Source organism: Notothenia coriiceps, unplaced genomic scaffold (genome assembly GCF_000735185.1).
Source record: "Notothenia coriiceps isolate Sejong01 unplaced genomic scaffold, NC01 NC01_scaffold00035484, whole genome shotgun sequence".
Taxonomy (NCBI): Eukaryota; Metazoa; Chordata; class Actinopteri; order Perciformes; family Nototheniidae; genus Notothenia; species Notothenia coriiceps.
The window spans coordinates 396,520-423,096 of record NW_011368185.1 but is presented as its reverse complement, the minus strand read 5'-3'; the positions used below and the strand labels follow the sequence as shown (position 1 = coordinate 423,096).

The following is a 26,577-nucleotide window of genomic DNA, read 5'->3' as shown; positions in this document are numbered from 1 at the left end:
CCATTATGCACAAATGTGAATACAGATGTCACCGTCATAAATGTACAACACCGGCAGGCTGCTCCGCTCAGCGGCACCGAATCTAAATGTCACGGGGTGAGTGTCATCTGTTATCAGCTGCGCTCCTCCCATTGCAGATGTTCAGTGGAGTAAAGCATCTGACAACTCCAGAAGGCTCTAATGAAATGATGTCTAGTTTCTGACAGGATGGCCTGCATTTTATATGTGCCACATAATAAATACATATGTTATATGATTTAATGAAATGTTTCTAAATGGAGACATATAAGCAGTTAGAAATATAGTTAAAAGTTATATAAAGAAATTGCCTGGATTACAGCTGTGATTTGAGAATAAAAAATAATACAGAAAGACAAATTAAGTACACAGGAAAACGTGAATATAATTAATGGTTTAAGATTATGTATTTTATCAGCAGAAATCCAATCAGTTTATTTAAATCTCTTTATTTGAAGCTTTATTGTCTAATTTACGAGGTTGAATAAAGACAGTGTTAACAAAAGTGCAAAATGTCTCCCTTACTGATACAACATACATATGCTGCATGCTGCCATGTTACTGTTGTGTTTGTGTTGTCAGAAGATACAGATTTGTATTTGATCTTGAACTGGATTTAGTAAATGAATGTAAATAACCGCATTATGTCGTCTTATGTTAAATGTAGCATCCCTCAAAGGCTAAGTCAAATGTTTGCTCACTGTAGCTTTTTTTTTCCTTCTCCTGCATAATCTGTTTGGATATGCAAATCCACGTTATGAATAGATGAACGTCTGTGGGCAATTCATTCAGTCAATAATGAGGCGTTTAACAGAGTCTGTACTCAAGAAGCATGAAATGTAGCTTCGGCTTTAGCTGCCTGAATGAACTACACCGCAACATTGTCAGTGGTTTCTTTTGATGGTAAAGATCTAAATACTACCAGTGTTCATATGAAGTTAATCTGAGGTGACTTTGAGTGCAGCATTTTCAGATACTTCAGTTTTTGTGTTTCTTTAAAGAGAGGCATCAGCGTAAAATAATCCGATCAGATCCTTAATTTAGGTTCAAGTACCAATAACACACCGCACTGCATTTAAATGTTTGTTTGTTTGAACCCAGGACTCCGGGATCGATATAGGCGATATCTCTGAGAGGAAGGCTCTAAGGAAGAGGCTGCAGTGTAAAACTTTCCGATGGTACCTGGTCAACATCTACCCTGAGATGAGGATGTACAGCGACACCATCGCATACGGAGTAGTAAGCCGCCTCCCTCTTCATCCCTAATGCAATTCAGCATCTGCAAGAGCTAAAACGAGTCTAGCTGTGCCTGAGCGAATCATTTTAATCCCTTGTGTTGAAATCGGGGCAGCTGCTGTCAGGAGCAGAAACAGTTCAAAGAGAGGAGGTTTGCTGCAGCAACTTTGACTTCTTACTTAAAAAAATAAATGTCTGCAAGTCTAATGTGATGAAAATAGATACACAGATAGATCGAATTACACTCACTTTATATATAGATGTAGTGTTTCCTACTTGATATTTATATTTGTAAGAGAAACCAGAAAAAGGGACAGCCAACAGTGCTGGCAGTGTTTCTATTTGCCCATTTCTGAATATTCTCAATCAGCTTTATTTCCACGGTCCTCCCACCTCTCATCACTGTGGTGCGCCCTAATACACTCTGACACACAGGCCTCAGTACTATGGGACTACTTTCTATGTTGTACGGAGGATTTTTTTAATAACAAACGGATGGATGGACGTAGTGAGTAATTAGGATGACCTCATTACATTCATTTCTCCGAGTTAGTTGACCTCATTATTCTACATTTGCTACATGCATTTGATGGGCTAGTCAGGCGTTGTGGTTTGAGGAGTCGTTACAGGCATCACCACTTGCGTCGATAAAAAACATCAACTTTTGATGACATCTCTAAAGAATTTGTTCTTATCATTCTTCTACTGATTTTTAAAAAATTGGTAAAGAGAGATGCAGGTGGAGGCTAGCTGTCAAATCTGAAGGTTATTATGTCAGACACGCGTCACATGACAGAAGCTCTGAATGCAGTTTTACTTGAAGCTAATGTTGCCCCCATAGGTGACACTGTGCATATTTATTATTTGTGTAGTGCTTTACTGATTATCAGAAAGAGGTAGACTTCTCATCAACTAGGAGCTGAATTAAACCCTGTTTAATAAACCTCTGTTCTTCTGATCTGCTGTCTTTACCTAACACTCCCCATGCAAACCACTATCCCTCGAAATCCCTGTGGCGCAGTTTGTATCTCACACTCAGAGCTTTGTCGTTAAGTGTTATATTTTCTATTATTGTCTTTTCATATTTGTATTCCCTTTATGTACAGTTAGGAGAAACTGGTATTAGATGGTCACTATTTGATATAAAGATTTTCTCCCATTTTGTTTCTAGTTTGTATTGTCTGTCCGTACTCACAAAGCGCATGGATACATTTCCATAGGAACAGGGAGCTCCACAGTAGGCAGCGCTTTATGTTTTTTAATAATTCATAATAACCAATGTACTGCAGATTAAAGAGAGCAGGTGGTAGACGCAGCTTCCTTGCTCTCGCTGTGATTTGGCTGTAGATGTTGAGGGGGAGAACACAAGAATTATCTCTGACCATTATTCATAGTTCAGTGCAAAACTTTTATTTCAACCCACCAAACATTATCCGCTATTTTACTTTAATCACGATGGTGTCTAAGGTTGATTTCAATTTGCGTTTAAAATATACATTGCATTAAACATTCATGTGACTTATTATTGACAAACACAGATACTTAGCATACAAGTGTGATCATGTTTTAAAAATTAAAAATAAATCTTAATATTACACGAAAAATATGAGCCACCATATACAAAATATGTAATATTACTGATATCTTTAAAGGCATATCAACATTTTAACTTCATTTTAGCCCATCAATGTTTAAAGATGTTTAATATCCATTTTATAATTTGTAAGCAACCAATGTCAAATACCTGTGTCTTTAAAACACATTATATACCCAAATCTCTTTAATCATCTAGTTGTAAAGCCCATTAAAACTTGGCTTCAAATTGTTCTTCTTAAATGTTGAACATGTATAAAAACCAAGGCAGCGGGGGAGGTAATAAAACATATTTAGGTATTATTTATTAAGAGTTTAACATCCAAAAACTCAACTGATTTGCTTTGTCAGGACTTTGTGTGCCCGCCATATCATGAAATAAGGCAAAGTGTTACAATAGAGTTGAAAATAAGAGTCCACGATTAATTTTAACTGAAAATAGGTTCAACACATTCAAATGATCTACTTGTTCTTAAGAAATAGTTTTGAGAGCATATTATATATTATTATCTAGATATTATAGCATAAAGAGGTCCATCTTTTGTTTGTATTATTTGTAAAGAAGAACTATCAAGACGTTTAGATGTTTGAGACCTGAATCTTACTTCATATTTGGTCTTAAACTTACTGGATGTGCATTTTCAAAGTTATAAACTATTATTCATATATGTAGTAGCTTAAATTATTACTGTGTGTGTGTCTGTTTGTGACTGTTTGTGTTTTTTCTTTGTCTGCCAGCTGAAGAACTCTCTGAAGAACGATCTGTGTCTGGATCAGGGACCTGACAATGACAACGTGCCCATCCTATATCTCTGTCACGGGATGACACCTCAGGTTACAGCCCTCACACTCCGCACCACTTTTTCATGCAGCACACAGCACAAAGCCAGATTTACTATGTCACCCTTTATGTTTGATTTCCATCTTTTTTTGTATTTTATCAAAACCTGTTCCAACATGATCCAACCAAAATAAATAGTTTGCTTTCACCTTGGATCAAACTCAGTATTACAGTGTACCGCACAAACCAGGACCACTTTTTTGTTTATTTCTCTTTGAAAACACTTTGTTTTAACTCACATGTCCTAACTGAGCCTACCATTTAAAAACATCATTCTATTGACATCAGGTAACGTGAAATCCTGTTTTTGATTTAGTTAGCCTGTACCTGAACATATGTCTCTGTCCCCAGTTTTCTTTATACAGCCTGATAGACTTCAGGATTATTTAAATGGCTTTCTTCTGTTTTTTCATCATTCATGTCTTTAGAACCTTGTATCTGGACTCCTTGTTCAGGACATCACGTGGCCCAAATAATAGGCGGTTTAAGTATCTTCAAATGTTAGCACAGCTTGATTTGATCATTTACTTTCTCCAGCCTCTTCCAGCTCCCATCGATTCCTCTGTTCCATTATGTCTGGGAAGATTGTTTTCAGAGATTGTTTAACCTTGCCGTGACAGTTGTAAACGTGTCTTATAGAGTGAGGCTTGATCCCACATTATCCATTTGGATTTAAATAAATCTATTGGATGTTTCACAGTCACTACGCCTTGTATTGATATTTGGACCATAGTGCAAATTAAAACTAATTCAGGAGAAATCTGTATAATATTATGCAAACTTTGTAACACTTCTCCCTAAGTAAAATCAACTTCTGCAGCTTTTCTCAGACCCAGATAAGTTTAAAACGTACTCATTATACATCTGTTGTATGCTATAAATCTCTCGTAAATCCAGACATTTCAAACAAAGGATTGGAGTAGCACCGCCGTCCCTAATGAGATTGGGGATCTCCTCTGCAAGACAAATCTCGTCTGCTCTATTTTTTTGTTTCAGTGTTACATCATCTAGAAAATTAAACCCTGGATTGCGTCTGTAATGACATACATACTGTACATAGCAAATGTTAGCTGGAGTAAGTGAAAATGTCACTGGCTTTGAAAGAGCTGCACTAAGTATCCGAGGTTCAGAGGTGAATGCAGTAAATCAGCGTGCTCAAAGAAAATCACACAGCCACACATGAAAGGAAAGGGGAGTGCAAAGCTTACATTCAACACGGGTTGATTTTAAAAAGCATGTAGTCAGCAAACACACCGTACAGAGCTTCTGCTCATGTAGTAATACAACATACCGACTTAAGCACAGCAACAAAAGAAAGCACAGTCAAACACCGCCTGGCAGCCTGTGCTGCTCCAAGAATGAGCAGCACAAATAAAACGTTCCCACTCGTCAGACTGTTTCACGTCTGGTGAGAAGGAGGCAGAGGGCTTTTGGGAAATATGAGACAAATAAGAGAAGAGTAAAAGTAAGAACAGCAGCTGTGTAGGCAAACATGGCCTTGCTCTTTTTGTTTTATTAAAATATAATATATTGAGGTGCTTTGACAGATAATGAAGGTGCGGATTACAGAAGATACAATCATAAGCCAAGTCCCACTTACTGTATGAAATGTAAGAACCTCCACAGACAGTCTTAATTCTCTGCTCTGAAATCTAGCTTCCCTGTACTCTCGTTACACAAACTAATGTATGTGGCATCCTTTGTTTAAGGTTGCTAGTTGCAGAAGGAATACTGAGATCCGTTACTCAAATAAAAGTAGCAGTACAACAATGTGGTTATATTCAGAGTATAAATCCTTCATTGAAAATTCTGCCTGGCTGCCATGTTGCAAACTGCTCAGACCTAGAACAAGAGGCAGTCGGTGGGGCAAGGCCAGATCCAGAGTTTCTCAGTGAGGGAGAAAGAGTAGATATGCTTTCAGCCCCTTTTCAGAATTTCGTTTTTATGTGGGAAACCCATGTGAAATAAGATATGAATCACAGCAAAGTGTTTTCGCATACTTTCAAATGTGTCTAGAGGCAGACATTAAGTACAGCACTGGTGTAAACCAACTTGACTTTCTATTTCATATCATCATACAGTCCATCCTAGATTTTCACTCTATATTCTCTGCACCAAACTAAAGCCAGGGTTACACCAACAGACTGTGCATCGCTGTGGATGTCAAGCATGAGAGCGAGACCGAGAACGAGATATCATTTGTGGATTGTATTTACAGATGCAATCAAGCATTTTTCTTTTTCAATGCAGAACATTCTTCTGCTACTTTCCTGCAAATTATTTTCATTTTTTGTCAGCTAAATATGTGCAAAAAAAGCACTTAGGCAGGAGACTAGCAGAGAGGGAACAATTATGGGGAGAAAAAATTGTTTTCCCCATTCCTGAATTAATGATGAGCTTCTTTTGTTTGCCTTGCCTTGTTCTTAATTTAGTCAGGATAGCTGTATAAATATGCATATTTAGTGTATGTAAATGTCTGTTTCATTATAGACAATTGAAGAGGAAGCCTCATTTGCTGCATAGTTTATTACCTGTATGGTCTTATACAGCTCTGGAGGGACCATTATCTAAATGTCAGCAGTCTGAACCTACAGCACAGTCTGTTCACAGCGGGATGTGGTGTTTCTTGCAGAATGTGTACTACACCGGCACTCAGCAGCTCCACATCGGCCTCCTCAGTCCCACCATTGACGACGACGACAACAAGTGCCTGGTGGACGTGAACAGCAGACCGCGCCTCATCGAGTGCAGCTACGCCGCGGCCAAACGCATGAAGCTCCACTGGCTCTTTTCTCAGGTGACTACCCATGAACACAGCGCCAAAACATGGTCAGAAAACACAAAGTTAACAAACCCTTTTCAGTTCCATTCAGCCTCAGTAATGGTAATGTGTTGAACGTGACAGGAAAACTCAAGTGTGGCGGTAGCTTTTAATCATGCAAGTGGTTTAAATTACTGTTTGACCAGAGTTCAGTTCTGTAACTCATTGAGACGTGAGGAGTCATTGAAAGTTAATGATTGTCTGTCTTCATTAGCTATACCAGCGCTCTATGTTTTGACAGAAAAGCAGCCACCTCACAAAATGCCTCCTGACAGCTGGTGAATTTGATTTACTGCATGCTTTGATTTGGGCTCAAAAGACTTCATATGCTGTCAGTGCAGTGTTAATTATAAATGTTGTCCCTCATTCAGCAATATACACATAAAATCCCAAATGTGCTTATTATTAGACGCTTGTTATAACCAGTGCAGATTTATTTTAGCAGTGCTGGATTAGCACTACAGGCCACACATTTGTCCTTTTTATGTTTAACAGCGTAATGTACATATTATAAAGAGGTTTTACACTATATGTTTAAGTATGTCACAAGTGTTCACGCTGAACTTTAAGTGGCTATTTTAGTTTATAATTTAGAGAGCAAGCCTCTGAAATATGGCATCAATTATTGACAGTTTTGAATTCACACATGCAAAGTGTCAACTCACAATTGAAATAGATTGCCTCAATGCAGCTCTAACAACTGTGGGGGACGCGTGCTTTTTTTTAAAACAAAATATTGCAGAAAACCAAATTAAATGAAGATATTCTTAATCTTTTCCTAGTGAAATGTGAAGCATTATTTCACTTCATCCTCACAAAGAAGGGATTTTGAGAAGATATTAAATATGTGCTGCATGTAAATACTTGGCATGTCTTGGTACATGCCAGTTAGAAAACAAAGCACATGTTTAGTGGGTGGGATGGTATGGCTTGTTCGAGTTGTGTGTTTTGTGAGTGTGTGGGTGAGCCTCTTTATTACTGTTACAAATGCAGATTGTACGGTATATAGCATAATATGACAAAACTAGCAAAAACCATATCATCCTTAATCAATTAACAACCTTCCCACATGCTATGTTCACACATATTCATAAACCACCTCCTGGAGGCTTTTATAGGAAGCAGCATGAAGACGTTATACAGAACTTGGCTGAGTAAAACCCAGAAGATTTTATTAGTTACTGCAGCATTTATTCTAGGTACTAGTTTGGCTCGTTTCATTCCTGTGAATCCTCACCCACTATTTCAATTTATCGATTCTGAATAGGGAAGTCAACTTTGTTCAAGATCCAAAATAATAGAAATACAAATCCGTCATTTGTAAGTCAATTTAAAAAAAGAACAATTCTGAATTGCTCTCGGGGTTGAAATTAAACAGGATAGGGAAATCTCAAGTTCATGGAGTCAATCTTTGTAAAAGTGCATTGTTCATATAAAAAGAAAAATGCTTGATATGAAAAGTTAACATATTTGTTGTTCATCATCTCTCTCCATGCCCTAGTAAACGCTGTAAAATGTGTCTCAATATTATAAAAAAAATAGAAGTGACGGATATTCAAATATTTTTACATTTCTTTACAGCTTTTGTTCAATAGAATGAGAATATTTCTCAGTCTGGCTTAAACAGGTGGTTTTAATGCATATTTCTTTATAAGGCTCAGGATCTCTCCTTCAGTGGACATTGCCAGCATCTGATCCAGCCATGCAAAACTTGGCCGTGGGGCTTCCCTCTGCGTCAAAATATCCAAATAATTGATTAGTCTGGGTACTAATCTTTGCTCAACACATATTTTTTTTAAAAAGGTGTTTTTTATATTTTCTTTGGGAAATCGGGCCTGCAAGAGACAGCTTGAAAACATTTTTTTTTATTATGGCCATCGTCAACAGATGGGATGCTCAGTTGTCAATGAGATGGTCAAAATGTTATCAGATTTTAGAATAAAATAATCCTATAATCTCTGCTGTTCCCAATTCGGCTGAAAGCTGCTGTAACCTACGGTGAGGATCTTAAAGGGTTCAGGCTTTATCTGATGCCTCGAAGAGTAAAAAAGGCCTCGATTGCCCCATTTACTCCTTTTATGGGCTGGCTCAGGACATCGCTACATAGTGGACCATAAATGCCCACTTTCAGCACTTATTACCAATCTGTTATCTATAAAATAAAATGTCTCTTGGACCTCACAGACAGGCCACTCTGAAAATATAGAAAGAATAATTTAGTTCAATCTTTACAACCTGTCCAATCTTGAGGTCTTTTCCCCCCTCATCCCTCAGTGTTGGACCAAGCTCTCTGCAGACTCTATTGACTGCTGTAGGCCTGCTCTTCACTCACTTGCCCTCAGTCGGCCCTGACGCTGTAATGAGAAAATCCTGCCTCGTTTCATCAGGACATGCTGGATTATTTTTTGTAGAGCTGATGTGGTCACTCTTTTCAGACTCTGCAGACAGCTGTCACTTTAAAGATTGCAAATTGTTGGTCTATTCAGCTCTTTGTGGCAGTATAGGTTTCAGGCATATTTCTCACTTGCCAATAATTTAAATCATTGGTTTAAAAATAAAATTGTAGAGGCTTTCGCTGGGGTGTTTTAGAAAACCTTTGTGCCTTTTCTCTCTTTGCGCAATACCAGATGTCTATTGTGTTCTAATGTCACGTTTTCCTCTTCTCTTCTGAGCATTCTCTCAAAATCTAAGCCCTTGCTAGGAAGAAAGCTAATGACTACACTGCCAATTATTGAGGCTTTTTCCTTGAAACCATATTGATGCTATCTGGAGGGCCCAATGAGGATAGTTGTGCGATTGAGCCAAAACGCTCAGGGTGCTTCAGATGCATACACCTGTATCCATTCACAGCACTGTGGGTTTAAGGGAGGCAAGTTATATTATGCACACAAATTGTTCTTCTGTAGCCCAGCACAATTTTCACCAGCCTGCTTTTATCTTTTCAGGGAGGATCCATCCAGAACAGGAAATCAAAGAGGTGCCTGGAGCTCGTAGTGAGCAGCGACAATGAGTTTGGCTACCAACTCACTCTGCAGAAATGCACCGGACAGAAATGGTTCATCTCAAACGTGCTGTTTAGCAACGCCTTATGATCAACATCTGGCGGGGACACTGGAGTGAATGGAAGGAGTTGCTTCTTTTGTGTACCGATGGATTGTGTGAGATGATAGGAAACAGGAGTCCAACAGAAGAGCAGTGCATGGTTGAACACGGTCATTTTGAGCACCACGATGTCCTCCAATGAGACGAGTTGACATCACATGATAAATGTTAAACATTTTATTTTGCCTACAGGATCAGCCATAGTTGGCGGAATTTTGCAGATTTGACAAAGTAGTATATTTAGTATATTTTGTGGTAAATACAGTACAGTCAGATTTCGTTGACTTAAAAGATGTAATGGGTCCAATATGTTTTTGTACTTTGTGCATAATTGCTACTGTGTAGCAGGCTTTCTGAACCTGTCCCTGCTGTAATTATTTCATTTTAGTGTCTCAGGTTTGTAGGTTTATTATGGGATTCAGCTGTAAAGTTGTGGGAAAATGTTGGAATAAATATGAAAATTATAGATAATTTTCTACATGTAAATATTTTGAATATTTGTTATATATAACATTAAAATAACTGATGTAAACTACTAAGGGCAGTTTTTGTCTTTTGTTGTTGCACAAACATAATTTTGATTGACAAAATTTGGATGTGGTTTGACAACACATTTACAGTCAGACAATAATGAAGTACAGAAAGCTGCAAGTTGCAGAGAACTAAACTGAACAAAGTTAGAACACAAGTTTCCTGACGCGGTGTGCTGCGGTGGTTTGTGGCTGAAGTAATTACTTATGACTTACACCGTGTCTCCTCCACAAGAAGGCGTAGCGTGAGCAGTACTCTGGCAGAGCTGCTGAAACGGGTCTTGTGTAGACATGCCACAGCATGGCATGCATCATTAGCCTCTACACTATGAACTCTATATATAATTGCTCTGTAGTCTGTGAAATAAAATTGGAAGGTTAAAACTAGCATTTTTTTACCCTGCAGATAGATGACTGCTGGTTGTCATGTTGAAATGTTTTCTTCAAGTGCATTTGTTTAGTCTATTTTCATGTTCTTTTTAGTTGCAGTGTGTTAAACATAGGGGCCACCATTTGGCCTTAAAAGGGACATTTTATTAAATAAACAAAACTTGTGCATGGATACACAGAATTTAGAAAAGTGATGTTGTCAGTTTGTAATGACAAATGCAGGGGCAGAAACTGAGAAACGCGACTGCTTTCTGCTCTCGCTGTGGTGTGTACCTGGGGAGGAGACGAGTGGCACAGCCTGTTTTCAACATGCCAGTCCTCATTACCATCCACATTCAAGCAGAGCTCTGCAAACCATGGCATTAAATATACATGGGAACCCACTTTCATCAAAAGGACCTCCCTCACTAACACGTTCTAATGTATGCAATAAGAGTCCCTCTGCATGCTCAAACTTTTGAATGAAAGCAATTCAACAAAACAGTATTCCTATGCGCATTTCTTACATCCTCTTTTAGTGGATCTCTGGTCCTGATAGTCTGCTGGTGCTAAGTTTAAACATTTCCTTTAGCTATTAAATGACTGTTGATAGGGAGTCTGTGTGTGCACATCTGTTTAATATTCTATCATACATACATTTATCACCCTTGTTGATTTGGCAGTATCTTGGGCCACCAAATCACTTGAAATATATATATACATATATATACATACATATTTAGGTTGGCACAAAGTACACGGCCGAGATTGAATTCCCTGTGAAATGTGGTGTAAAAGATGCATCCAACTGAATCCCACAGTGAGGAAGCATTCACCATCGGAGCATGAGACACCTACAATATCTTAAGAAATGTGCTGCTCTGATTTCAATGAGGCCAGGCTAATAAGTCTGTCTCTTCTTTTCAAATACAGCATTTGCAATATTACAGACATTTGCCTTAATATGAGAATTAAAGACTGCATTTTCACAGAATACATCTTAGTTTCTGGAGCAATCTTCATAATAAACTTTATAATACACTTTATTTGTATAGCACCTTGCATGCACAAAGCAGCCCAAAGTGCTTTACAGAACAAGAAGAAAACATAACAATATTAAAATAAATACAAAACAAGATAAAACATCTACAGTGATCCTAAGGAAATCCCCTTGAATGAGCAGACAGGAAATTAAAATAGGTTAAAAATTAAAAATATTTGTTCATAGACATTTCTCATTCATACAAGCAATTTGTCAAAAGAGACGTGTTTTTATGCCGAGTGCTTCTTCATTTGAACTTTTAGTAATATACTGATATAATATACTTATTTATTTAATTTATAATACGGACCAAAAGTGCCCCATTAGTTATTTGTAGGAACATGATGTTTCAAATTTGTGAAAATGCATACAGGAAAAGATATTACCTCCTCCTTACCAACAGTTTTGTTGGATAGTTTCCTCGTGTAATTGTTTTTTTTTCATTAGTGGGACTCACAATGTTTAACATTCTGTTAAAATGGTTTTAGCTTGGGTAAAGTTTAAGATCACTGCTTACAAATTATGGTGCAATTATCAGGGAAAGGGAATCCGTGACATACTTAGGCCTACTACCTTCACCATGAAAAGTACGTAAAGATGGGGGATGAAGAAGAGATTTCAGAATAAGGACCTAAAGTATTTTTTCAATTACTATTCATCTATTCAATGATTTAAATTTACAGGGAAACACACGATTTGGCATTTTCAGGTGAACCCATAGACGTCATTGCTGTGTTTCCCGGTGTGTGTTCATGCCCAAGGCTTCGGAGCAGACGGCAGATGCAGGAAGTGTGACTCTCTCTCTCTTTAGTATGCAGATTGTATGCAGATTGTGTAACTCACACTCGACTCAATGTGCCCCCTTTCAAGCAAATTGACTGAGAGTTGAAACTTAAAAAAAGCAAATTAAAAAAGTGACATGAATAAAAATCCGAAATTGGAATTCAAAAACACGAGAGAAGGAAGAAAATACCAAAATGAAATAAGATTGGGAGTGCACGGTCAAAAAATTAGGAAGTTTGTCACGTTATCCAATGAATATACTCTCAGTGGTTTTATATTTATTTGACAGATATCTGAGTTTTCTCATCTAATTCACAACAAAATGCTATGTTGAACCATTCTTTAAAATATGTCACCCATACCCCCCCCCCTCTCTCTCTCTCCCTCTCTCTCTCTCTCTCTCTCTCTCTCTCTCTCTCTTCTCATTCTAAGTCTATAATTCATCGTTTTGTCTCTAGTGGGGAAAAGCTCTGAGAGGCCGCCCTTCATGTCTCGTCATTATTTTCTGCCCCCAACAAGGCGACAAAAAATAAGTTGAGGGAAATATTCCTGGCAGAAGTCTTGGTGTGATCAGGGGAATCAGCTGACTTTGATACCATATGGCAAAGGGAAGCAGCTTGTCAGATGTAAGAATAACTTCCCTCAGGATCCAGAAAGGAGGTTTCCTCTGTTCTCTCTCCTGCAGGTGAGCCACAGGTTGCTGAGGGGAAGCTGTCAGTACCTGCGGGGCGAATAGGACAACACACAGAAACATAAACTGGGAATAGTCTAAGGAGCAGATACTTCTCAGCTGAAAATAAACACAAACCCTGCCAAAGATTGAACGGCTGTTCATTTACATTCCACAGGAAGAGCACAGTGTTAGGGGGAAGAGGCTTTAAGCAGGAAAACTGATTTACCAGAACAATGCATGTGGGTGGGAAATGTGTGCTCACAGTGAAGCCAAAATGTTTCACATGTGGATAAATGTCATTGTTAATTGTTTTCTGTGTGAGTGAATCTGACTTGAAACTGTGTTGCCATGACTACAAGTCCTAAATGGCATATTCTGAAACCCCCAGGCATGGGAGACTATAGGTGAGCACATCGGCTGAAAAGACCTGACAGGATGTAATTGCAGATGTAACTTTAATCTCTGCCCTTTTTACGTCACGCCCAACTGCTTTGACCTATGCAAATTAACTGGCTGACAAATCTGTACATTTGTCCGTGCTGTTTGTGAAGTAAGAGAGAGTAATGGTGCATAAGAGATATGCTACCGTGGAAATGAATCTCATGGAGGCCTGAAGTCATAATGTGAAGGTCAACAGTGAGGGCCAAATCATCTCTAATCACCCACGCACACAATATGTCAGTACTGCCCTTCAAGTAAAAAGCATTTCCTTTATTACTATAGGCCTGGTACATTGTTGTGGCATTTTTTAGATGGAAGAAATACCGATAATCAATTTCAAATGGATTTACGACTAATGAGTAAAAAATGAAATTATACTGTTATTCTGTTTAAAAAACTGGACACTGAAACAATTAGTTACTACTTCAACCACAAAGTTGACTTATTAGCACTTTGTAAAGTGTATATGGCAATTATTTGGATGTTAGAAAAGGATCCAAATGCAGCCAAGGATTAACATCAGCATGGGGTTGTGTTTATGGCCACCTTGTGAATATAAACATGCCTCCTCTTTTAGCAATCATTTAAAAAATGTACAACTCAGGAGAGAACCATTTGGCTCATTAGCTGCTGAATACTCCAATGCATTCACCAGCAGGTGTGGCAAACTTTGACAATTCGCTGTTTAATGCTGGGCAGGACATGTACCGTGGGTTTTTAGAGCTTTTTGCTGAAAACAGCTGCCTGCTGCTGATGTTAAAATCCTTATGAGAGCCGTGAGAGTCAACCAAAACAGGAACGTTGCAGGTTGTAAAACTAATCAATGAGTTGAAGAGGGGGAAGAAGGTGATACAACAAACTGAGGAAACTGCAGTCACATAATCCTTTGATGGATTGTATAGAATTATTGATTTGTGCTGCGTTAAAACCTTAATTTGCATGACTGCAGAATCTGCTGTTTAAAAATCACTTTGTTTTCAGCAGGTATGAAGCCGTACGGCTTATTGTGTGAGCAGCTGGGATCTCGCTATACTTGTACTACTATTGTTACATCCAATGTGTTAACAAGTGAGATGATGTACATAATTCAATATTTTATCCATTTCAATTTAACTGGCTTTTGACAGTGGTGAATGAGGCTCCACACTCTAAAAACAAAAGCTTTGACTCAACAAAGAAAATCAACGCAACAATTTGCATCAATGTTTATTGAGTTATGACAACTTCTAATGAAATTGTGTTAAACCAACAAACTTATTTGAGTTAGGGGAGAAGGCTTTTCCTCTACAATCACAGGTGTTTGTAATTACCACTTACTTAGTAATTGGTAGCATAAACACAAGTTTTTAAGTTGATTACTCCAAAGATTAAGTTGTTCCAACTAGTTTTACCACAGTATTTTAAAGGAATTTTAAGTTGTATGTACTTAATTACCATCATTGTGAACACAAGTTTTTAACTTGACAACCATTTATAAATTAAGTTGCTCCAAATATATTGTATTCAATAGTTTTTTTGTGGCTTTTTCATGTTTTTGCCTTTAAAGAAATAAATTAATCAAATCCACAACAAAAACGTTAGGCAATTCACTTTTTGATTTTGAACTGCAGTTGTTTATTTCAACAACTGATATTTAAATCAGGAGAGACTTCATTTTGTTTGAACATTTATTGACACATGTCATATGATAAATGTTAAGTCTTTGGCGATTAGACCCCAATCCTGAAATCGTATATCTAAAGGGAGCATATAGGGAACCCCCCAGGGACTAGACACTGGTGATGAAGCTGAAGATCTGGATTTGATGAGGAGATGGGATGAAGAGGAGGTGTGATGAGGTCTTTGGATTAGCTCTCCTGGCACTGGCTAAGATGAAAGGAGGTGGATGGGGAGGAGACCTGAAAACCTGAAATCACAGCTGACTGCAGGAGAGAGGAGAACCATTTTAAAGTTTGGCTGCAGCACAGCGATTGGCTGCTGGAGAATGAGGTGAAATGTAATAGGTTAAAGAGAACGCCTGTGATGAGCTGATTATATGCAGCTGCGGAGTGAATGTATACACCCATTCTTCCTGAAAGAACTTGCGCTGAGCTTCATTTAAATCTTGAAAAAAAAGATAAATAACACAAATTGAAATTGCCCCACAAATAATAAATAAACACATTATCCATATTACCATGGGAAATGGGGACACAGCAAATACATGCTGCCATCACAACGAAGTTAGAGGCCTTTGCATATTTAAAACCAGTGCCAAATATGTAAAATCTGTAAAGTTTTTGTAAAACTACAGTAACAAACTCTCAATGGCCACCAATCTGCAGATCACACACATCAATTTTACAAAAGATGTAACAAAGATGTTTACACTGCCGACAGTAATTATTTTAAACAGTATGAACACATTTAACGCAGAATGCTTGCTCATTCATTTGTTTCCCTGGACCACGATGGTTGCCATCGTATGGTCAGATCCTGGGGTGGACCGGTCACTGATGAAGGCGATATTCATGTCCTTTTGAAGCACATTAAATAATAGGTTAGCGCATAAGAGATAATGAATTAGGTAATTGCATACTTTTTAAACCGTCACTCTTAGCTAATTCAGAGCCATTATTGCCAGCTGCTAAAGAAACGCTGGTATTGCTTTCACCTATTGAATCTGCATGTGTGTGTCATCATGGCAATGTGGTACTGAAGACACACAGAGGTGGTTTTGAGTACTTTGCCTAGTGTTCAAATGCATGTGGACAGATTTTGTCAATCACAACCGTGCAAGTTTTTAGTGTACCTTCTCATCTTTTTTTGCAGGTTCCATAAAATATTTTACACAATCCTTTTCCAATGCCATTGCTGTCAACACCTATCCATGCTGAACGTTGCTAAGATATTATTGATTTGGGTGTGGCCAAAAGTGCAATATGCTTCAAAATGTAACTGACAGAGACAGTGCTTTNAAAATATATTCTGAATGGGTGATATTTCAATGACAACTCTAAATAACGATCCTACCTAAAGAAGCATGTCCTTCATCTGCTTCACCAAGAATTTATTTAATCACAATAGTAACCAAAGTATTTTCACACTCACAGTAGCCTCTACTACTTTGTACCCTCTCACAGAACTATTCACAGTCCAAAGGCTGCTAATTTTGGCCAAACAGCATTTTGCCTATATAGTGCAACTACAAGGCTATCTACTGTATTTTAATGACAAAAGATGACACTCACTTTAAGCATTTCCATTGTATAGTATTTCTATTTGTCTTAACTGTCGGAACTTGTCCAGGCATGTTAAGTGGGAGTGGACTTGAAATCCTTAACTCAAGGTGTAGAACAATTAAGTTATCAAGCCAATTGCATTACCTACTACAACTTGAATTTAGTTTTAAGTCAATTAACGCAGACACAACTTATAAATTAATGTTTGCAACTTAAAATGTTTATCTAAATCAATTAATTCAAATGTGTATCTTGCAACCATGCATTTAATTAAGTGGTGGTAAAAGGTCCCCTGAATGACTTTTTAGAGTGCAAGAGGTAGACTGTAAATCAGATTAAACAGTGAAAATGTGAATCGACTGTATTATTTGCACTCGATCTGCTTTAAGCAAGTTAAATATATCTTCCCCTGTAGAAAATCTGACTATTTGAAAATGGTATCAGATGCACTGACTGATATTGATCTTGATTAACTTAAATAACTGAGAACTGTTTTTTTCAAAAGTTATGCAGAGGCCAACTAACCTGAACGTCACACCTCTGAGGATGATTCAGTGTGCTTGTCATACACACACGGTACATTAAGTTGGATCAGACACATACAGTATTTATGCTCCCTCACAATACACATCATTTTAGAAATGTCTAAATGGGTAAAAAAAAAGTGAATGAAGTGCATGAACTCACAACTGGCCATGATTCATTCCATTTTCTAATCACTGAAATCTTGATTTAGACTCTCCAATCCTGCAGTGCTGCGGGCAAATACATTGTGTGAGCATTGAAGCAGAACTCCATTTCTATTCTTGTCGTTCAGCATTTAATACAGGAACTCACACACTGATCAGAACACACTTCCCCAGCTAAAGATTATCCTGTTTATGTTCTTCCACAGGATTTAGATCCTTCAGTTTTTCTAAGTAAACACAAAGAGCTCTGCACAGCATTTGTATCAAAGGTGTTTGATGCAGATTATATCAGGGTTTTTTGGATTCACATGAATCATACAAACTTGTGACTGTTACCTTCAGGTATGTGCTATTTTGACATCTAACTCTCTTTCTACCTTATTCAAACTCTCAGGATATAAATGTCAGTAGGCCTAATACAAAAAGCTATTGAAATGTACTCGTACGGTACTTGAGTACACATTTGACCTACTTATGTAATTACAGGTACTTCACACTTCACTAGATTTCCGAGGAACATTTTGTACTTTTCACTCACATCCACTTGGATTGAGAATGCAGTGCACCATGTTGAGTGACATCTCTCAACATTTTGGTAACATTGTTTGTTATGGACAAAAAGGAACAGTCAGCCTGAGACGAGTCTGATAAAAGAAATATAAACAGAAATACTGCATTAGCTAAATTAAGTTGGAAGAAATTATCCTTTTATATGTCTTTCATTGAAATCCCTTTTTAAAGTATTTTTCATGTTATCGTGTGCTTTATGTACGAAGCTAGGGCTGACCTAGATGCAAAGTAAATATATTCTGGCAATCGGCATCTGTAGCAGATGGAGAGCAACGATCGAATGTATGTGCTTTAGAAGGAGAGATGCTCATGTTTAAGGCCACCTGGCTCTGAACGTATCAAGGGTATACATGCTATACAATGAGCTATAATCCTTACTGCAGCAGAAAAATCCATCAATAACCATTTTCTGAATGTCCTCACAGAACCCAATTATATGAGCCTTGGAAAACAGATTGCATGACATATTGAAACTCAGAAATTGGCTTCTATCTAATAGTTTTGTGATATTTAGTTTTTGAACCTCTATGCCTGCACTCTGCAATGTAATCACGACAACAGTAACCCCTGACCAGCTGTCTCTGGGTTATACAGACTTTTCAATAAACAATTTTTGTTTAATAAATTATCTAATAAAACAAAGGTTATATGTGTTTTTTGAGATATGTAATACATTTACATTCCAGAAAGAGGCCTGCGGAGTAACTACTTCAAGAAAAGTTTGACACTTTGGGGAAATACACTTTTCTGTGCGAGAGTTAGCAGAGAAGAATGATAGCTATCTCAACTAGTGTGAAGCAGGAGACAGTAACAGCTTAGCTAGGCCTATCTTCGTTTTTAAACACTGTCCAATCTGCAGAATTTGAAGTGTAAATTCAACAATTTGCCATTTCACAGAGGGTTGCATGGCAGACTATTTATTGGAGTCTTGTTGGAAACTGCTCAGAGTAAAGAAATACACCAACACGTGATCCAAAAGCTTAACTAAGCTAACCGTGTGCTGGCTGAAGCTAATCAATTTTCTCATCTAACACTCGATACGAAAGCAAATAAGCAAATTTCCCAATATTTAAAACTGTCTTTGCTTGGCCACGACAACATCCACTTGGGAGTCAGAAAGCAGCTTGTTTGCTAACATAAATGTCGCCAGAAGAGCGAACAGAGGAGACCTACAGTTGACGGACAGGATCAATCAAGTCAATGACGCTAACAAGAGGGGATCCATTAGCTACGGAGCACAGGTGTCTCAGTGGGGGGAGAATCAGCATGAGAGGGGAATCAGGTCGGAATATGGATGTTTTCATGCAGCTGAGCTAAGGTTTGAGTTGATTGGAAAGTGAATGAAGATGTGTGTTGAGCACGTTTGTCAGCACGTCTCTGTAGTGGGACACGTTTCAGAAGCAACAAAGGAAGACAAGGTGTATCATGTACAGCCAGGGGATTCACACAGATCAGCTTTTGTCAGAAGCCTCAAAAAGCTGTCTGCAAAGCAGTCTTTTAAATCATTAATCTCTTCATCATTCCCTGAGTCAGTGACTCCCAGTGCATTGCAACTGCAGGTTTTTATTGTAATTATAATTTTTATTATCAAAAGATGCTGAAATTACTTAATTGTGGCCTTGGTAAATGTTTTCGGATGTTGTTTCTTATTGCTGTTTCGCAATCATTAACCCACATTTTAATATCTTCAGTGAAGTTACTGATCCCCCACAAGTCCAACACACAAATCTGCCTTTGAGCTCTCCTTCATTTGCAGAGGATGGTACCCAGTAATAATTGTGCAATTAGCTGCTGCTTTTGTGAAGCAGATACTACATAGACGCAAACAGCAACCAGAAATTAAACAGGAGGCTTCCAAGAATTCAAATTGTGCCATCAGTCTTCATTTTTGTTGACCGAAATTATCTGAATGTTTAGATCCCTTTACCATTACTATTTTCTATAAAATAATGTTCGATTACAAATGTAGACCTAGGATGAAGTAGTTAAATACAGTATTCACCATGTTATCATTTTTCAACTGGCTTTGGTATGCTAACCTTACAGAGTTGCTAAATACTGGCCTCAAAGTTCTGTATGGCAGCATTATAAGCAAAGTATTTGTATAATCCATGAAAAAAGGTCAAATGTACAATAATTATTAGCAATATATCCCAAAAATATCAGGAATGTACCCGAGGCAAAAAGAAAATCAGGTTAGAAAAAAATTGTATAGTCTTTATAGAATAAAATACACTATTGGTAAAAAAATGAAGTGAAATATTTATTGAAATAAGTATAATATCGGAGGGAACTCATCAGTAAAATATCTTAAACAGAACCTAAATAAAGGTGTTGGAAAAGGTAGGTTATTGTTGCCTCACAAATGGCAGTAATGGACTGTTTGACTGCAAAGTGAATGTAGGAAACAAAATGTGATTGCAATGAAAAATACACAGATTGATCATTACCCAGAAAGCAGATTTGGACACTTTGGATGACTCTCTGGCCCCATTTATAAACAGGGTCAGAGAGTCATTTGGAAGAGTTCAAAACAGCAAAAGCAGAACCGAGCACAGTCGACTAACAATCATTATAAATGCTTCTCACTCTGCCTTCCTCAATGAAAACAAATGACCTGAGCGGCATTAGACACCGGGGCGAGCAACGCTGATCTTGTTTTTCTAGCAGAAGAGATGTGACTTATTTGTTGATGCCGAAACTGTTTGATATGCTAATGCACTCTTCTTAGGAAAGAAATGAGGGAAACACTCACTGGCGTATGTATAGTGTGCACAAACAAATGTAAAGAAACAGGCACAATATTCACAGGTACAATATTTGATAAATGGATGGACAATATTGTGCACACCGCTGTGAGACTTCAGAAAACTGTGCTTCAACTCCTACTGTCTCCTTCAGGAGTAAACAATGCAGCTTAGCTTTTCTGTGTGACTCACGGGTAAGGTTGCTCATTTGGGATGTTTTGACACAGTTAGAGGGTTCAGGCAGGGTCAGGAACAAGTGGCAGAGAAATATTTTTGATGGATAGCTTTAGCCGACAGTTTTGCAACTCAAGCACCATGCACCTTGGAGTCAGACCTTGGCAATAAAGAGAGGGCTAAACCACAAATCAAAGCTCTTGATTTACTGACCGATATCTCGTTACGTACCAAGAATAAGATGCATCTGCAAGGGAGCTGGTCATACTCTGAGAGACAGGATGAGGAATTTGCCATTTCAGGGGACCTTGGCATCCAGCCACTGCTCCTCCACACTGAGATAAACCAGATGAAGTGGTTTGAGCTCCAAATAAGAAAAGCCCTGGAGGTTTATCTCTCCTCTCACCCTGACCTCAATCAATGGCTAAAAAATACAGATACATATTTAAAAAAAATGTGATGCCAATTTGGGTTGTTGGCTACTGTCAATCAAATATGATTCAACTACACCCACATATTAAAGATGAAACAGATTTTTTCAGTGCTTAATTGCTGCTTAGTCATGACTATTTGATGTTAGCGAGACTTGAAATACATGTTTCAGTGTCTTCAAAAACTAAAACAATGAACATGTTTCTCCTCAGTAGTGTTAGATAGTCTGCCTTTCATGATTTGGTATTATTCTCTGAATATTAACCGAACGAGCCATAGCCTGCTGTTGTTTGATTATTACCATTGCATTCACAGCATGTAGTGTGGTCGAATAGCAATTAGGCCAAATGGGCGGCCACCTATAGATGCATTTTGAATAGCTTTTAATATCAGAACCATTTCCAGAGTAGCACCACTGCCAGGCCTTCACTGAGTGCTTCAAGGCAATTAAGTCCTGTGCTGTGTGTGTCCATCATCCATCACCTCCGCCTACAACTGGGAGTCTGTGCAGTAGAAAAATGTGGCACAGTTAAATAAAATGTTCTCTGTGTTTGATCCTAGCAGCAATGAGAAAGTTTCCCTCAAAGCATATTTGAAAATATGATCTAACATACTTATTTACATGTTTTATGGTGCAGGAACATAATTACTTTAAAACTGAGTTTTTAAAGTATGGTGGGCTTTATCACTTTGGCTATAACAAACAATGGCACCTGGTTTACATAGTGCCATGTACAAGGATAAAGATGTGATGCAGTCGTTTCAATCTTCCAAAAAGACTACAAACTGTTGCAGCTTTATGTCACAAATGGGCTGATTGGAAATCACTCCACTGAGTTAGAAGCTACTCAGTAAGACAAAGACTCATTTGAACTTTCAACATGAAATCACTTAATGTCAAGTGAGAATCAAAGTGCAGATGAATGAGAATTTCCTCAGAATAATACACAATATGAGCCTCCAACTTGACCTTGTTCTTCTGAGTCACCGCTTTGCTTATTATCAAATCTGGTCCCATTAGCATGTTACATTGAAACGCAACCTCTTTGCCTTATACTGCGATTTAAATAAAACCATAAGAAAAGTTTAGAGGAGAAATGTCTTTTTGGTGAAACTTCTAACAACTCAGAAACATCATAAGGGACCGGATTAAAGAGACCTAGTTTAAGTAGGTCAGACAAAATCCTTAAAATACAATGTATTTTATAAATGTATCATGAGGTTTTTGAATTTAAAATCTTAATGTGAAAATTTGCCCGAAATGTAGAGTAGATGTTTAAAGTAGCATAACATTAATATAATCAAGTAATTTTAAATTGTAGGTTACTTTTCACCACTGATTACATAATGATGTTGACTCAAATAAAACTGGGAAACGTTGAAAGGATGAGTTATTCATGTTATTCTCCCAACTATGACTCCATGTTATCGTTGGCTCGGTTTGTTGAAAAATGATCAGCACATTTTTTTTCATTCTATGCATCCAGTATCAAGCAGATAAACATCAGTTTTTGACATATATATTGGATTTTTAATTAGAACTAGAGAGATTAGATATTTAATGGAGCACAACAGGCTCAAGGAGAATGGTGCGCAAAATCGAAGGAGACTGATTCAGCCAGAAAAGCAAAATGAGTGGGAAGTGCTGAACTAGCTTCCATCAGGTCGCAGCTATTCGACACAAATTCCACACTGGACTGCCATTTGGGGATTTAGGAACACTTACCTCAATGAAAAGAGAAAAAAGGAACAGAGAGTCATTTTTCTCCTTTTTGCTTAAGTTGCCGGCACTCACTTCAGAATACCCGTTGGTCTGTTAGTTGGTTGTTTACTCACTATACTGAAGCCTCAAGTCTTGTGTTTATGAACCACAAACTTCTCGTTTTTAAGTAATGATGCTTTTGTTACAGTGTTGAACACATTGTTTTTCTTCTGAGTATGTTAGTCATCTACATTGCACTGAATATTTATAATTGTGCGAGTAATTAGGGTTTCTTTTGAGAGAGGATGGAGTAAACATTGAGTGCAACTCAAATCTTGCTGGGTTACTCTAAAAAAAACGAAGATGCTGAAATAGTAAGTTGTTTACCTTTAAAACTTTCTCCACTACGTTTGGCAGTTTATAGCAATTATTTGTATTTTTATGGATTTTTGTGCATGGTTACATAAGGACACTGAGTCCAAAATTAAATTGTGAGAAAATATAAAATACTGTTAATAAAAGGGTTGCTTTGACATTTTCAAAATACATTTCTGAGCTGCCTGATCAATGTCAGTATGTGCAGAGGAGTGTTTCAAGGTGAAGTTCTTTTAACCATCTGTCAGTCCTTTAGTCTAAACTTTCCTTTCCTAAATGCCCAACACCTGGAACCCTCTTCTTGGAAAATGCTGTTTTCACCGTATTTCAAGCACAAATTTGAGATAAGAAAATCATAGAGCAGCAAGAGGGAGTAAACAAATAAATAACTGACAGGAGTGGCAGGAGTGCAAGCATTATCCATTACAGTTATGTTACATTTTTAAAAGAAAAGATTTTTCCCTCAATTGTTTACCAAGAGAGATTGACGTAGTGTCTAAAATGGAGGCACTTTTCACACATAACTGCAACAAAATGTTTATTGTTTCAGTTATTATTTTCAGTGTGCTGTAAAATGGGTTTGATTACCAATGAGCCAACACATTGCAGTTAGATTTAGCCCCTATACTGGTGACCGAGCCTCAGAGCCCACAGAGGGAGGTGTGTGAGGTGTGATATGAGTTTGTTTTTAATATTACAACAAGCTATATTTTCCTAAGAGATACATTTAGTTTCTCAGCTTCAACAATATTTGTTGACTTTGTATCAACAAACCTTTATTTTTTTATTTGATTGAACTCTATTTTAAAACAGTCTTGTGTTGAAAAGCAAGACAGTGATCATAAAGTGATCATGAGTGTGAGTATATGGGATGAATGTTGGGTGTGAACCATAGGTGTGAACTAAATATGATCAAAACAATCCTTTTTGCCCATTGCCCATTCCAACACATGTTTTTGTCCCCAATGTGACAGACCCAGGGTCACAAGTGAGAATAGACCTTTGGACTTTGCTATGGTTTTTTTACTGACATAACCACAATGTAGTTTGTCCCTGTCTCCATATTTGTACACTTACTAACAAATGTCTCTGGCACTTAGATCCAAACTTATTTGTCACTACTGAAGACAAAATCTTTGAAAACCAGTCACATCCATATAGTCTAAACGTATAATAGGGCAAATTATTTCTGTATTTTCTTTTTTAAAGAATCAATAAGGAGTAATTTGTCACGGATACATTTTTTTGCCTAATGTTTGCGTGCAAGTACTTCAGCAGGAGGGTGTACTCGTAACACCCAGTGCAACAGTGTGTGAGGATGTGTTTGAATAGTTGTTGGGCAACAAAGTCGTTTTATGGCACAGGAGATTAAGATTTATTTGGTTTCGGCCACACAGACAACACTTGTTAGCAGAATCAATTCATTGTTGATTGTGGTCTTTCAATGGGATTTGTTGACAGCAAGAAGTGGTGAAGAGAAGTTAAAGGTAATTGAATTTAAGTAATGTTCTCATGAAAGCTTTTTGAGTTTCAGTGTGGTTGAAAAGCCAGATGAACCTTTTGTAATTTTTTCTTTTTCAACAGCAGCATTATGATGGTCCATTAGGCTCATAGCGTTCTGGTTATGACAGTAAAATGTTTTGGGTGAGTATCAAGTACAGCAGGCGATGGTCTGTAGTGATCACGCAACCAGGCAACGTTTATGGTTCAGGATTTGCTGTTGTCCGTAAAATCTTTACAGAGAAGGGCTCCTTTTCATCATTTTGTATATCTTACACACACACCAACCTGGTCTCCTTCAGAGCACAAATGTTTGTGTAAAATATAAGACAGCAGCCTTTCTTTGTCTTCCTGCGACACTGCATGGATACCTGTAGGCGTAGAACGTCCACAAAATCACTGACATTGACAAGTCAGTGCCACACCACACCATCAGCATCAATGTCCGGGAACAACTTCACATCCTGTCAAACAGTGTGTTGTGTTAACTGAACTTGGAAGGGTGAGTAAGGCAGACTCTGGAGCGTTACTTGATTACTATCGGAAGTGACAGAATATCTTGCCTCCACAATTGTGTCATTGTGAAACAAGCTCACAGTAATTGCGGTGATCTAAAGGATGATGTATGTTGTGCGACACCATCACATCTTCCTCCAAATTGTGTGTTAGTTTACATGACGTGTTTGTCCCTCACTGCATTTATTTGCAGCTCTTGGTTAAGAATTGATTAAGATGTAAACTGCTACACATTTAACTAAAGATATCAAGAGCAAAATAGAACAACTTGGAATCCTTGAAATCCACATCTGGAGTGAAAATAGGTTTTTATTGGCTTTACAATTTGTTTTTAGTAAAACAGCAAATGCTCACTGCAGTGAAATGGAGTTGGGAGTTGTATTACATCTGATTATTGTATTACTCACCATTACATGCATTTGCTCTATGCGTGTTTTTGAAGAAATAAATTCATCCATTTCACTCAAGATGAGATAACAATTAATGTTATTCTTCCATGCACAATAGCTTAAGATGAATGATTCATTTTGAATCCGGCTATTCAGTCAAGAAGAAATCCTAAATTCACAAGCCTTTCACGAAATATTTTGCTGTTAGTCATGTAGGTATGTCATGCTGACTCATGTTGGCTCTGCACTTTGAAGCTAAAGTGTATTGCAATTAAGAGAGCGTGAAAACAAAGAAGGCGTTATGGCTTGGCTGCCTGGCCATTACCAACATGTTTTTGGTTTGAATGCTCTCTGTCTGTTCATCTTTCAAATGTTACCCCTTAAGTGTGTTTTCAGTTTCAGTTACAGCCTCAGTTGATTGTAACATTTTGCGCACCTAAAATGATCTTGAATTTGTATTCTTTTTTAAATTGTATTCAGTGTATGTTTTTTGTCACTTCTGGTTTGAAAAAACTAACAAGGCAGCGGAAAAAATTAAAGCTTTCAAAACTGTAGTCCACCAACCAATGGGTGATGTCACAGTGACTACATCCACGACTTATGTACAGTGTAACATAAGTACCTATTTAGACTAACTACATTTCTAACTGTTACAGGTGTACAATAGGTGAGGTATATTGGAAAGTGACAAAAGTAACAACATTACCTCCTTGTGTTGATGCTCTCCTGCTCTCAGGGTGTAGATAAACCACTGAGGCTGCAGGTAGCCTACATTTCAGGCATGACTACAATGACTCAGAGCTGTGCTGACAG

At 37.7% G+C, this 26,577-nt stretch overlaps 1 protein-coding gene across 1 annotated transcript in view; it reads left to right on the top strand.

Annotated features, from left to right (window-relative positions):
- The window catches only part of galnt18b (UDP-N-acetyl-alpha-D-galactosamine:polypeptide N-acetylgalactosaminyltransferase 18b), a 40,180-nt gene extending 29,486 nt beyond the window's left edge, over nucleotides 1-10,694 (top strand). Inside the window, exons 7-10 of the mRNA XM_010791504.1 lie at nucleotides 1,120-1,257; nucleotides 3,586-3,681; nucleotides 6,321-6,485; nucleotides 9,455-10,694. Coding sequence (XP_010789806.1) covers nucleotides 1,120-1,257; nucleotides 3,586-3,681; nucleotides 6,321-6,485; nucleotides 9,455-9,601 — 546 coding nt within the window. The 3' untranslated portion in view covers nucleotides 9,602-10,694. The remainder of the gene's footprint in view (nucleotides 1-1,119; nucleotides 1,258-3,585; nucleotides 3,682-6,320; nucleotides 6,486-9,454) is intronic.
- The last annotated feature ends 15,883 nt before the right edge of the window (nucleotides 10,695-26,577 follow it).